Raw genomic sequence first — 14,748 nt, 5'->3', positions numbered from 1 at the left:
TCCAAAAATTGACTTATTCCTCCAGTAGTTATTTAAAAAACTTCCCCCTTCTCCCCCCAAAAAACCACCACCACCATCACATAGCTTGACTCCATTTAATATGGAGGGATTTCAGAGAATCTGACTCTGCAACAACTGAGGAATGAAGTCTCAACATAGCCTAGAGGAATTCCTGCTTAGCAGTAGAAAACGTTGGGTGTTTCTGTGTGGTGTACTTCTGGCAAAGACCTGCCTTCGAAGTGGAGATGGTTACGTATGGAGGACTACAGCTGCTTTCCCTTGGAGGGGGTGAACATGGGAGTAGGGCGAGAAGCAGGACGGTGATTGTTTTGTTGCCTGAGGACCTGTTCTGAGAATTGAAGGCTAGCGCCCTTCCGACTGAAAATGGACAAAAGAGAAGCCATGTTCACATTGTTTTCTACTTCACACAGCAATTGTTAGTGGAAATGCTTGCTTACAAGCCTTGTGTCAGGCAGATTTAAGAGCTCTTGCAATTGAGATAAATTACATCTAAAATTACGTCTCAGTCCTTGTGGCCATGAAACAACATTTTATGAGGAAAATAAGCAGGCCAGTTGATGCATTGTTTAAAGAAAACCTAATGGAATGTAGCACACTTAGAGAGTTGCTTGTACAAAACTAAACCTACAGGTAAACTGTAAGCTTGGCAGCCTTTGTCTGAGACTTAGTATGATGCAAAATGAATCTTATGATATTGCTGAGGTGTAGGGAAATTGTTTTCTTGGATACCAGGATGCTGATGCGGAAAGTAATAATTTTAAGGTTTGATAATAAGGCCTACTGAAGCAAACAAAAGTTAAGCTGGAATGAAGTCAGCTTAGTTGACCAAGCATAAAGCATATTTAGAACAGAAAATATAAAATATTTGACCCATTTGGATTTGCCAGATTAATTTTTAGTAGGCAAAAAAATCCTCCAAATTGGAATTTTGCTTGACTTCTCAGAATTCGATTTTTATACTCCTGGGTGTCATGTATCTTGGTTTGCAGAGCAGGCAGAATCTCAGCTTTATGTTTTCTTGGGAGGAAAACCTGTGTGTCTTGACTTTCAGAGCCTGTCCGTGTTCTCACAAGACTTGTTGTCCCTTCATTTCTTTACTTCTTCCAGCTATCAGGAGCTGGATAAATGAGTTCTGGAATGATCTATTGATAGGGAGTAAGATAATCACGTAGCATTTCAGTTTGCTGCTGACATAAGCTTTCTGTGGTTGGCAAAGAACCAAACTCCCTTTTCTGATACTTGTAGAAAAAGCTTTTCTTGTGGGCGTTGCTGTTGTCTCTGCCTTTAACAGGTTTTTCATGGTGAAGCCCTGGCTGGAAATTACTATGTACTAATAGTCTCTGTGCTCCTGTTTACCTGCAACACTGGAAGAATAATCTGCAAACAGCAGGCACAGATAGCACTGATTTATACCAGACCGGCTCCTTTCCTTTATAACAAGCACTTCTGCCTCCTGTTAAAGACCGTGCACTGGTCAGTTGTGGGAGTCACAAAGCACATTGTTGATAAAACTAGGTCAATACTTAATATGCTTGCAGCAAGAGCCTTGTTGAATTGAAATTTCATCTGTGTGTGTTATATAAATGCTTGTTTCTCTTTTCTCAAAGATACAATAAAAGAGAGGATGACTTTCCCAGTCTAAGTGAATATAATGATTTCCTGGAAGAAATAGAAGAAATTGGTAAGTCTTAATGCTTGCATTTTTTGAAGTGCTGTGCTCATGAGAGGCTTTTATCTTCTGACTTGACTGCCTATGAGCATGTCTAAGTTGAGTTTCTGTAAAAGGATTTATCATAGTGTCAGATGTTTATCTAATTATTTTTTTTCCGTACGTTTCAATCCTATTTGCTGAACTGTAGGACACAGTTAAGTAAAACGTTTTATCTGCCAGGGGAAAAACATGATTCAAAGAGGAAGTAGTGCTTTATAGCTGGAAAAGAAAGGCTTGCAGGCCATTGTCAGTGCTACACTGTGAAAGATTAAACAGAAGAGAAATTCAAATTTTCATTATATGCCCCTATTAGCTTTATCAACCATGACAGAAGCCATATGGTGTCTTTTGTCATTTTTGCTTCTGCATGTTACAGTAGTTGAAGCTGCTTTGAAGCTGATGACCTTACATACCACTGTGGTAGCATTTTCTGTTGCTGTGTAGAAGAAGGAGGTTTAGGAAGAGACATTGATTTCTTTCTCTTTGGATTAGTTGAAGTAGAACTTTGCCCTTTGGAAAGGGACTATGTTGTCAATGGAGTTTATTTTCTTCTCCTTCGTTAGGGTGACTTGTGATTTATGGTGGAGCGATGGATTTTGCTTAGGAAAACATGGATGTGTTCAAACGGGTGACTCCTAATTTTTTTCTTCTTGATTTATATAAGCTTCTGAGGCTTTTCTTTTTTTTAGTCCTGGAAGAAGAAGAGGTGGCTTAGAAAGTGCAAAAGAGGCAGTGAATGCGATTTGAAGGAAAACACGGAGATGCCACTCCCTTTCAGCTTCTCAAAGAAGCCCTTGCTCATTTTTGCACTGTGCTGTTTTGTAGCAATGTATCCAGTACGCTTACTGCTGTGAGTAATGTGTCATGTTTTTGTTGGCATCAGAAGGCTGAGGCTGGAGAGCTAAATCGTGTGGCTGGGAAACACCAGGCACACTCATACGGGTCCAAATATCTGGAGGAGAGTGGGTGTAGTTCTGTTTGTATACTTTTTTGGATGGTGTATGGGAAGGAGGGAGGGAGTAGAAAGAATGGTTGCAGCTTAGCCAGACGATCCTGGAAGAGTCTGTGTGCTCATGGAAAGGAAAACTGCTTTTTATTTATGTAGCATTAAATACAGGTTTCCCACTTACTGCTCTTACATGGGCTTTTGGTATCTGCAACGAGGGAGTTGAAGCTTTGCCTGAAATTGCCTGAACCTCATCAGTTCGTGCAGAATGTTACGATTCTCCTGCTCTTGGGATTAGGCTGTTAAATTTCAAATGGTTCCAGAGCCTCTGATGGCAACTTGGTTTCGAAGCAGCAGAGCTCACAGCTGGTCTTCATAACCTTGTGAAGAAGAGTGAATTTATCTGTGATTGTGCTGGTCCTGCAAATGCATAACATAGAAGCTCAATAAATGGAGCTGTCAGGAATTGAAATTAGTTGCTGGAAAGTGACACCTAAACTACTAAAAGGACTAGGAAGGCCAAGTACCTCCTCATTTCTTCATGCATTGTCCAGGGTGATGAGAGGAAGGAAGGGGTGCAGTCAGAAGGCTCTAAATTTTCAGAGTCTAAGGAGATATTTATGACCTACTAACTTTATGATCTACTGCTTAGGTAGATCCAGAAGCTGGAGGGCTGGTTAGATTCAAGAACAACACCTCTGATAAGAACATAAGCCCTGTTCTCCTTTTGCTGGTGATAAAGCTCCTTGCACATATTTTCCTTTCAACCTTTGGTGATTGTTCCTGTTTCCCTGAACTCTTCCCCACCTGTCAGTTGTCACACTACTGCTACGTACCAGACTTCTTCCAGCATTTTTGCTGTGCGTGTTGTGTGCGGCACGGCTGAACAACGTGTTGGAGGCGTCTTCAACTCTGTGGGTATTTCAGATTTTGCTAGTAGGACTGGTAATTTCCTTTTCTTTGTGTATGTGAATTCCCTGCTCATTTGCGCACATGGGAAGCTGGGCTGTGAGAAGGGAAAGAAAGAGGGTAGTCATGCGGAGCAAAGCTTTGCCTCGTGGGGCCAACGTGCAGCAGGTTGGCAGTGGCTGGTGGCGGGTGGTGGAGCTGCCAGCTCAGGAAGCCGGGCAGCAGAGAACCAGATTTTCCCCTTGCTTCCCCCTGCTCCAAATTTCCAGTTTTCCTTTGAGAAGGTCGAAGTGATAAAAAGTGCAGCGTTACCCCGTTTTCTCCTTGCTTGTAAGTTTTGTTTCTTATCTTGTTGTTGGGGTGTAGGGGTGGAGGGGGATCAAAATCAAGTGCTTGCTTGGCAGAGACAAAATGTAAACATCCTGTATTCGTATACTGCACGTGACCCTGGCACGATTCTGATAGCTTTTCCAAATGTTTCAGGTAAATCAGCTCCAACGTTTGCAGCGTCTCGTTCGATTGATGTATGGTCTCACTTGAAACACATTTTCCCCCCTTCATATCAGGTGTATTATATCTACAGACTTTTCTGTTTAAAGGAGAGTGTTGGGTGGTAAAGCAAAAGAGGTGGGGGGAAAAGGTCAAACATTAGGGTAGTCACCTCTTAAGATTTCTATTATAAAGAACACATTTTTAAGTGGTTTAGAATGTAGCCACTAAATAACGCTTTGGGCTAAAATGTGTTATACAAGGCTTTAAATAGAAACCACATTTTAAAGCAGGCTTTCCCCAGAAGAAAAATCAGTTGGACAATTTGAGAACATTGTAAACAGTTTGTTGTCATTAACACTAGGAAGAAAAATAAAGTGAAAAGGTTAAAACCTGTTTTTTGGGAAAGGTACGTGCAACATCTACTGGAATAAGGCAGGTCTGTGTCCCTGAGAAGGGACAAGGTTAAACCTTCGAGTGGTACTACAGGTTGCAGTCTCTGGACATCATGCAAACTTTGCTTGTGTTTTCCACGAGGTTTTCTTCTTCCCCAGGGTATCTTCCCAGCCAGTTTTTAAAAACCTGGTGTGAAAGCTTTCCAAAGCAGGGCCCGCCTCCTAGCCTGTGTACACACACTGCTTGGCACCGTTCTCCTGATACCTGAATGAGGCCTCTAGGCATTACCGCAACACGATTCCTAATAGTAATTATTGCTTTTTAAAACATTCAGTACATTCATCTTGGAAGGAGGCTACCGTGTTTGTGCCCTTCGGATTCCAGTACCTCATTGCTTCTCTGAGACTGTGCAATCCCAGCTGCCTGGTGGCTTGTCTTGCTCAGAACATTTGTCAGACAAGCGATCCTCGGATAGGCAGGATTTTATTATCTACGATCGCTTGTGGGTTATGTTGTTTATTCTTTGTGGTCTTTTTCCTCCGTGTGTGTGCACAAGGATGGTATTGCTGCTGCTAACAATGGGAATAACTCAGTATGAAAAAGGGCAGCTTTATCAAAGGTCCGTTTCAGCCGTCTCATCTGAACAAAGATTTCAGTGCCGCGCTGTTCCAGCCAAAACGATCTTCCTTAGATCTGGTGGGGATGAGGGATTTGAATCAGTCAGTAGCATGCCAGGGTGTTTTTCTGGAAAATTGTCGCAATAAAAGACAACTGAGGATAAACAGAAATAACTAATAATGCCTAACGAGATTTTTCCTGGCTTAGTTTTGGGTTTTATTTTTTCCTGACAATTGCTTTGTAGTAACCCCAGAAATGTTGGTTGGAAGGGACCTCTAAAGATCTAGTCCATCTCGTCTCCCTCCAGACTACTCCTCTTAAAAGTATGGGGACATGGGTAGGGCCAGACATGGAAAACACCGACCTAAGGTGCCACGGGAACTTTGGACTCCCTGCATGGACGGGGGACGTGGTTGTGCCTCCGTTCGTAGTGCTCTGCCCAAAGCAGTTGCTCTTCTGCCAGTCCCAGTCTCCAGCTGGCTATTTATGAACATGGTAATGGCTGGGTTGTTTGTGGTAGGGTGGGAGGAATACTGTTGATAAAAATTACTAAGTATCTGTTAAATTTAGGGCTGGTTCATGCCAAGTGTGGATCAAACACTGTATTTTGCAAGGTAATCACAGGCAATTCTGTTCTTTTTTTTTTTTTTTTTTTTTTTCTGGCTAGGTGCCCTGTGGACAGGGCGAGGGGGAGGAGGTTAGAGAAGTGTTAATGGTTGGAAGAGAGAGCTGATTAACTTACTGTGGTTTATTGCTTAAGTAGCATGCAATCATTTTTTTCTCCTTAAGAAATAAAAATTGATCTTGACTCCATCCCAGTCGAATAACAAAATTTCATAAAGCTTACAATAATTTGACTGTCACAGTAGTGTCAGCCATACACTGGCACATATATTATGATTTACTGTTCTTTTTGTTCCTCTGTTTGCAGTTGTAGGCATCCATAATTCATTAATGTCTCTTATAGGAGAGTTCGATGCATAGAGTGACCATTCCTTGGGCCCGGTCTGTGTCTCCCACTAGCTGGATTCAGCTAGAAGTAGAGAGAGTGAAAGGTGGAGGCTTTAAGTGGATTGTGCCTGAGAGGAGAAAGGATCAACGTAGGAGCGGACTTTCGAGGTCACTGGACTAATCATCTATCTTGGCAGAGAGGCAGTGTGCCTAGTATTTGAAGAGCAAATATTTTAACATAGTTACATCACTGTCTCTTAAGGAGCTAGGAGGAGAAATCTCAGAAAACTTGCAATATCTCAGAGGAGGTTTGGGTGGGTTTAATTTGCAGTTGCGCAGTGGAGCAACATGCACTCATACTGCTGCATCTCTGGACAACTTATTATGCCATGTTATCCAAACTTTTGCCTCAAATTTTTTTGTTTCCTTTATAATAATTAGGAAAATGCTTTTGCATTTATAATAGGAGCGCACAATAAAAGTTTATTTATTTTACAGCAGCAAAGTACTCCCTGTAAAGGCTGAATTTCAGCAGTAGGGAGTTTTACCTAAATAGAATGAAATGTTTCAGGAAAACACAATAGTCTTCCTGTTGTACTTCAACAGATGTCTCAAGGCAAGTCAATTTATAAACCAACCAGTGTGAGATGGATAAGTAGATAAATAATTGTTGCATACAAAACAGCTTCTGTTTCTTTTCCCTGAAGGGTTTCAGGCCTCTTATATCAGCTTATGCTATATTTCAACATGGACAAAAATAAGTCTGTCTTCTCTTTGAAACCTTTTCAAACTAGCCATCTGCTTTGCCAGTCATATTCAGACCTATACCAATGTTTTTTCAGGGTAGGTAGAGCATGTGAGGTTTTTTTTTTTTAACTCTTTCTGGTTCCTCTAGTTTTACATATGTTCCCTTTTTTAAATATATCTGGAAGAATTATATTAAAAGTAAATTTCTGGCAAAACCCAAATCAAACCAAATCAAATGCTAGGTAAATTGTGGAGGGGACCCAGGAGAAGAGAAAAATAATTTTTCAGTTATCTTTCATGGCTAGTCCCCCTTACAAAATGGACTTGACAATTTTAATTGTGAGGATAGAATGGCAAGAATCTGTATTCCCTAAATATTGATGGAGAGACCTATGAAACTCATGAAAACACGTTGGCAGGTATTTTGGCTGGGTGGGTGGCCACTGATAACTGTGCAGCGTCAAAGAACACGGTTTGTTTTGCTGCTAGGATGTTTATTGTAGGAGGGAAGATAATTCTTTGCGTTTATTCAAGGACAGCTGCCGACACTGATCTTGGGATAGAGACATCCAGGTCCTAACACTGTTCCCACAAAATGTAGCTCTTTGGTATGTTAAATCTCGAAACGTGGACCACTTAGTGCTTGTTGAAGAGCAACAGCTAAGGATGTGTAGGACTGAGATAATGTTCCTCTTCGATGGCTGCAAGTCAATGTTCAATGGGAGAAATCTGCTCTGGTCTTCGAGGGTGTAGGAAACTTGAATCTTTCTGCCTGCTGCTGTCCTCCCATCTCCTCAAGTGACAGAGTAAGACTGGCAGAGCAGAACCAGCATGGTGCAAGGAGATCCAGTTGCCAGGAGGATTTTACCCGGGGCTTCCAGCCACAGCAGGGGAACAGAAGGAGAAAGGAACCTTTCACCTTGCCGTGAGCAGAGCAGCGAGCACTTCAGCGAATCTACGTGGGTGGATATTGAAGATTTCTTGTGAAGTGAAGAACACTAAGAAATAAACACTTGCTATATTGAATAACAAGATATACTCACTTCTGTATGTAGTTCTAAATAAAGGCAGGCATCGGCCTGTGTCTAAAACTTGCCTGCTTTCCCCAGTATGAGTTTTAAGTCTTATGTTTGGTGTTTTACAAGCCTAGGTTGTGTCTTGTTGAGTAATTAATGATAACTGAGAAAGGAACAAACAAAAAAAACGAGTGTTTCAAGCAGCAATAGTTGCAAAAACTTAGATCATCAGCTTATTGCTGGATTATTTTTAGAGAAATACCCATGATATTCAGCAGCCCAAAGGCATTTGGCATCTCATCGTGTTCCTCCTCTTGCACCTGAAGGTGGCATCTGGACATCCTGCTTAGCACAGCATGTCTCATATGCTATTTCTTTCTTGTGTCGTCATTGAAGAGTTTAGGGAGCTGGTGTGTGGATTTAAGTTGTAGGAAGTGCTGACATTCCCATGCAGCTGCTGTCATTGCGGAGCCCTGGTTGTATGCCAGCATTTTCACATGACAATTCTTCTCTGCCATCATACTCAAATATGAAGCTGATTGTCAGCTGGAAGCTGTAGGCTAGAAAGCTGGAGGTCAAATCTCCACTAAAATACAAAAGATTTAGACTGAAATAATGTGTTTTATTAAGGAAATGCTGCCATATTCAGAAAGTGTTATGTTTATTGCAATATGAAATTGGAAAATGTTTTTATGCCTTCTGGAGAGGGACAAAAAAGAATCAAAATGGGTAACTTGCTTCCAAAAACCAAGGAGCTGAGCTCTGAAAGTCACAGGGCTCTCAGCATGGTGTCTTTGGGTTACAGTGATGCCCAGGGGCTCCACCTGAGATCAGGACAACACTGAGATAGGTGCTGCAAGTAACTATAGTAAGGAGATAAAGCAGAATATATATAGAAAAAAGAAGCTTTATTCTCCTGCTTTTGGTTCTTACAGATGTGGTTCCCCCAGTTCAGAGGGCAAATGATCTACCCTGGAACAGTAGCCAAGTTGGAGATTGAACCCAGGTTTTGATTCCCAATCAAATGCTTAAGGCACAAAACCAACCTGCTTCTCGCATCCCTTCTGAGGTCGGGGCGGTGGGGTAGGGGCTGGAGGAGTTGAGCTGTTTTGCAGGAGCCAGGCTGAATTAAAATGTCAGTCCTTTTGATATTGCTTATTATTTGGAAAAGAGGAAAAATAATAAATAGAGCATTTTGTTTGCTTGTTTTAAGGTTAGGAATTTCTCAACTATATCCTGCCTAACCCTTTTGCTGCGGTTCAAGGAAAGGCTGAATACTTTTTGATAGAAATAAGATAACGTTGCATCTGTACTCCTGGAAAGAGAGCGTTCTTATTTCCCATCTGTACACTTCTATTACTTCCCTTGCACCATCTCTGGCACTCGTCCATCCCCTTTGCTGAGCCAGTTCAGGTTACTGAGAAGTTTCTGTTGACACCGCAGAGCACCCAGAGTCCTGCAGTCGGAGCAGAGGCGAGACCTGCGCCTGGGATGGACGTGGGAGCAGGACCACCGCTGCTTGGCAGTACTGAGGTGCTGTGTGGCTGCGTTGCTCTGAGCTGAACCTCACGGCTCTTGCATTTTCAGCCTTCCCCTTTCACCCCCAGTAACTGATCTCTGCTTTGATTTCTTGCTCTTTCTTTAGTTTCTCTCAGCTGGTTTGCTAGCCTAGGCTATTTGAGGTTTCTTACCTAGAACCCTCCTGAAAGTTAATTTCTGCCGTGTTACCTGTGGAGAGGAGAAAAGAATAAAGGATGTCGATCTTTACCAAACTGAGGTGGGGGCTGTTCTCATGGGTAACGACACAGACTTCATGGTTCTTCCTTCTACTTCTCTCTGTTGGTCTTACTTGTACCGCTGCAGAGTTACTTGTGTATGTGCCCAGGGTTCATTTGGCCCTAGTCACTTGAGAAACCAGAAACAGAGAACTGAATAAAAGTCTTCCAGGCCCTGTGCTGGTGTTTCCACTAGAACCGCTTTCTCTTCCTGAGGGTTTGGCTTCTCGCAATCCCCGTGCCATTGTTCTCTTGTGAGGGATTTATCAACGGCACTGCAAATTTCTCTGCTGCTCCTGTAACCTTGCTGTAGGCACGTAACCAAAGCTCGTTGAGGTTTTGGGGGAGAACGCTGTATGTTCGTGGTCTGCAGTAGCTTTAGGGATGTGGGTGTGAGCCCAGCATCCGCTCTGGATGGCAAACACCAAGCGCCCTCGCAGTGATAATGGCTTTCAGTTGGAATTCACTTGACCCACAATTGAACCAGTGACCTGGAGGTGAAAGGCTCAGGCACTGTATCGAATTACGAGTCATCCAAACCATCTACATCTTTCAAGCTGTTGGTTATAGAAACTGTTCAATTTCTTGAGGTATATGCCATGCCATATGTAGATAATTGGGAATGTTCTGCTGAACTACGGAGCCTGCTGGCTGACCCTGCTGGCTCGTAATTATGTGAGATACAGTCTGTCACTACCAAGAGGTATCAAAAGAATGTCTTTTAACCCATTAATCTGGATGCATTTACAGATTCTTCATAATAAAGGTAATGGTACATTGATGCCTTTTAAGTCATCAAATTACAGGAATTTTATGTGTACCTGAAAATTCAATCTCTGTATTCTTTGTGCACTAGATGATCTTATGGAATAGAACAGCTTAATTTCTAACCTTTTCTTACAATGCGTATGTTTTAGTCTAACTTCATTTTACAGGAATAACTGTGTTCTTAGGACTTAAAAAGGTCAGTGTTTTACTGAGAATATCATGATTATTCACGTATGTCCTTACCGGTTTCACAAAACAGGATGCAAAACTTAAATTTTCATCTGCTACAGATGTATAAATCTAAAGGAACATCACTGGCTTCTGTTGAAGTTTGCAGGGATTTAGCAGATTGTATCTTGCTTTTCAAGGCGTATTTAAGTAAATTCTATTATTGTGATGTTCATGTCTGTTTCTGGAAGTGATAGAGAATATGAGTTGTATTTCTTTGTTGTAGTAGTGCATGCCAACCTAATACTTTTGTTTTCTGTCTTTCTAATATTTATGCAGTATTTAACTTGACTAACAATGTGGATTTGGAGAACACCAAAAAGAAAATGGAGCTGTACCAGAAGGATAACAAAGAAGTCATTCAGAAAAACAAGATAAAACTGGTTAGTTTAACTTCTCTCCCTTACAATTTTTATTCATTAGCTAAAGAATTAAAGGATGTCCAATGTGGAGCGCGCTTCTGAGGTATCTTAAAAGCAAGTCAAAGCTGAAGGCACTATGCATACTTCACTTTGTATTCAAAAATATATAGTATACTAATATTCTGTGATACTGATATTTAGGGCTGCTTAAAAGAGATGAAATTGATAGTTGAAATGCAATTTTCCTTTGTTTTGGAAAGGGCTTAGAAAGAGGGACAAGCAGTAAAGTCTGTATCTAATACATCACTACTGCATGCATGCTGGCAGTGTCGTTGGATAATATCCAGGAGAGACCAAGTTCATTCCTACACCAGGACAACCATTCCTTTCTCATCCGAAGGGAAAAGGGAATCCAGACGCAGACATTAGGAAGCTCCCAAGGGAGAGCTGTAAAACTGAAGGAAAGCACAGGTCTGGTTTATGCAAAATTTAAAATGAAAGATGTTGAAACAAACATTCAAATTTTTCTTCAAGAGCTGGTAACAATAACATCAGGAGTATTGTATACATGATCTGTATGCAAAACACATGGTTCTTTGAAGATGTATTCATTACAATATGGCTCAGTTATCATTTTGTTCTTTAAAAATAAACTTGCAAGCATTTTTTTCTGTAAGAAAAGTTTAATCTGTTAAGTATTTTTTTCAGTATAAAAATACACATTGTTATCGGTTCTTGAAGGAAAATGTCTGCCCAGAGTGTGACATAACAAGGTTTTGTGTTTGTATTCCAGTTGCACTAAGGACTTGCTTTCAAATCAGTAGGGGTGAAATCCTTGCTCCCCTGAAGTCTGTGGCAAAACTCCCAGTGATTTCTTTAGCACTAGGATTTCACAGGAGGAGATTGGAATCTGAAAAATGTTTGTTTGAACCTCTTCCTTTTAAAGGCAAGGAAATTTCCCTAGGGGTCCATCTCTGATCTGTTATCCCGTGTCTGACGCTGTGCAATGTCCTGTGCTTCAGAGCTTGAAGAGACCTTCCAAATCTTCGGCTACGTCTTGTTTTATGATGTAGGCGCAACCTCCAGGGTCACCGTAATAACAGGGTGCTTTGCCTGCAGCCCCCCTTCCATTCATCTACCTGACTTGCAGACAGACGTGCACTCACAGCATGATCATACCAAGCAGCACAGCAGTACGCTGTGCCCACCCAAGGCCCCCGGCTCTTTGTTTTCTGTACTGTACGGTCTTGTTGTGCTAGAGGCTGACTTGTAGAAGCTGGGCAAGCCTGCATGTCTCCAGATCTCCAGTAAATCTGGATTAATTTCTTTTTGAACAATTGAAACATAATAATAGGGTTGCCACAGTGGGTATTACAAAAACTGCATGATCTTCCCTATAAATTTACCCCTCTCCCAACAGTTGAAATGGTACTTTTTCTCTCTAGCTCTTTTTGTCAGGTTCTGGACTGTCTTTTACTCCTTGAATAGTAAAAGGTGTCCTAATTCCTAGCCTATACTTCTTATGGTCAGTCATTATCCCTTCATTCTTGGACTGACAAATAATTGCGTCCACTGTAGTGGTTTGCTCCTGAGGAAACACAGATATTCTCTGTTGCTCTTGGTGTTATTATTTTTTTTAGTCATTTGTCTGTTCCAGTTTGAATTTGTTTGGCAGGCAGAAGGGAGCAGAGTTGAAAGCAGTATTATAGCTGAGATCTTAACTGCCTCTTACAAAGTAACACCGTTTTCCCATCTCTGCTAGAAACACGTTGACACGTGTCATCCTAAGGTGGTTGGTCTCTTGTAGCACTGCCATACAAGAGGTTCAAAATCAACAGTGATCAAGAAGTGCATCACATTGTCTCCTGTTTTGTTTCTAACTAGTGAATTAATGTCACCAAATCCATTGCCTGTAAGTTGTTTTTGTCTCTGTTCTGTCACTCCTGCTGTCAGGAGTGTCGTTCTTTCTTACAAATCCAAATACGAAGTTATTGAACTAGTCACCTCGGGACTTGAACGACTGCTTGTTGTTCTTTTAATACAAGCCTTCATGATCTTGCTACTTGTACGCTAACCCATCTGTTAGATCTCTGGATTTGGTGCCAGGCCATGTGGAAAAAAAGTTTAAGTACACAGGTTAACGGAAAAAGCTGAAGAACTCTTGGAGAAAGGGTTCTTGTCATTCTTTTGTATTTATATATAAATATAAGATATTATTGTAACAAAATGATGACTAGATATTGTGTATATTTTAAAAAAGCCTTGCACTCTGAGTTCAAAGACCAGCTTGGTTACAGTTTTTACAAACTTGTATTTTTCTTTAAATGACTGCTGTTGTCCCCTCATAGCATAACTTTACTTTTTGCTTTGGTACTAGATCTTCAGTTTCACTTGCTGCTTTATTCAATCTTGAAATAGCTTTATCTGGACTCTATGGTGTGAATGTGTATAAATTTTTTTGATTTTGCTTTATTGAATGTGGCATTTTTTTCTACTTATTTCTTCCCGTTTGCTATTTTGACTTTGTTCCAGGCTTCACCATGATTACCTTGATTTCTTTGAAATCTTGAAACTGTCTAGGTTACCTTGAGGCTTGACACAACCCTTGCTGCCTCTTGAGCTCTCTTAGTTTTAACTGTTTTATTTGGTCTTCTGTTCAGAAAGAATTTGATCTGGCTTGTGATAATTCTTCTGTTATTGCTGCAGTCTGATCTGGCTTAGGTTTGTATATCAGTTTACTTATTCCTGACTGCATTTTTTCTGGACTGTTTTTTTCAGACTAGATCTGTTAGCACTTTCCTACATTTTTTTTCTCTTTTGTTTTAGTGCAGAGTTCTTTTATACATAAGCAAGGAAGAGGCTTGGAATGTCTTAAAGACTCTGAGCTCTCTGTTCTGATGACTGAACTAACTAGATCCCTTAATTCTTAGAAATAACCTCAGTTAACAGCTTGAGCAGTCTTGTTTGTTTGCTTTGGTTAAATGCAAAGACAATCCAGTTTCAGTTGGTCACTGGTTGGTGACCTGTTCACCCGTGTCACTGCTACTTACAGGGTACAGGCATCTTTGGTTGACTCAGGGGCAAGTGATGAGATCTGTCAGCTCTTCCATCCAGGAGTAACTGGGCCTCCCTGGGACCCACCAGCTTGATCTGCCTGTTAAAGGGATATTTTTCAGCATATTCTGGCATGTATCACATCACTGTGCTTTCTGATATAACTTGGGGTCTTCTAGTAACGACAAAAAGATTTTATTAAGCTGCAATAATATTTTGCTTAAACTATTCCTATGGATTAATCATCCATTTAAATCTTATAAAATGTTAGCGCTCTGCTTTTTTATTTTGGATTTCCTTTTGTTTCAGTGTTTCTGGGGAGGACGATTTGGGAAAATGTTTTTGTATGTTATTGTCCTGTCCCATCTTACCTGCAAACTAGCATTCTTTTGATTGTCTCTTTGGTACAAAGTTGTTCAGCTTTAATGCTTTTTTATTCTCCCCGTCTGTGCTTCTGTAGTCTTTGAGCCCTCCTCTTTTTTCTTTCACTCCGAGTTCCAAATACAGTTGACTTGATAGTTTACAGGTTAAAAAAGACTTAAAAAAGAAGTAAATCCTGAAACGAAACCTCAGTCCCCTTGTCCTAGTAAATTGTTTCTTTTCTACTTCTGCTAGCACACAAATGAAGTCGTAGGAAAAATACCTAATTTTTTGGGAATGTGACACGTTCACAGTTCATGCTTAAACATGCTCTAGTTCATAAGCTTCTCAATATTCAGAGAGATTTTCTTCTACACTAGTGATAACCACACAGTAT

The 14,748-nt window shown here is 40.9% G+C and overlaps 1 protein-coding gene across 3 annotated transcripts in view; it reads left to right on the top strand.

Annotated features, from left to right (window-relative positions):
- MNAT1 (MNAT1 component of CDK activating kinase) overlaps positions 1-14,748 on the top strand; it is a 123,901-nt gene that overhangs the window by 35,790 nt on the left and 73,363 nt on the right. For all 3 annotated transcript variants that reach the window (XM_066997383.1, XM_066997384.1, XM_048066010.2), the window contains exons 3-4: positions 1,629-1,702; positions 10,855-10,958. In XM_066997383.1, the coding sequence (XP_066853484.1) occupies positions 1,629-1,702; positions 10,855-10,958 (178 nt within the window). The remainder of the gene's footprint in view (positions 1-1,628; positions 1,703-10,854; positions 10,959-14,748) is intronic.

The sequence above is a fragment of the Anser cygnoides genome, chromosome 5 (genome assembly GCF_040182565.1).
Source record: "Anser cygnoides isolate HZ-2024a breed goose chromosome 5, Taihu_goose_T2T_genome, whole genome shotgun sequence".
NCBI lineage: Eukaryota > Metazoa > Chordata > Aves > Anseriformes > Anatidae > Anser > Anser cygnoides.
The sequence above is the reverse complement of the archived record's forward strand: the minus strand, read 5'-3'. Positions and strand labels throughout refer to the sequence as shown.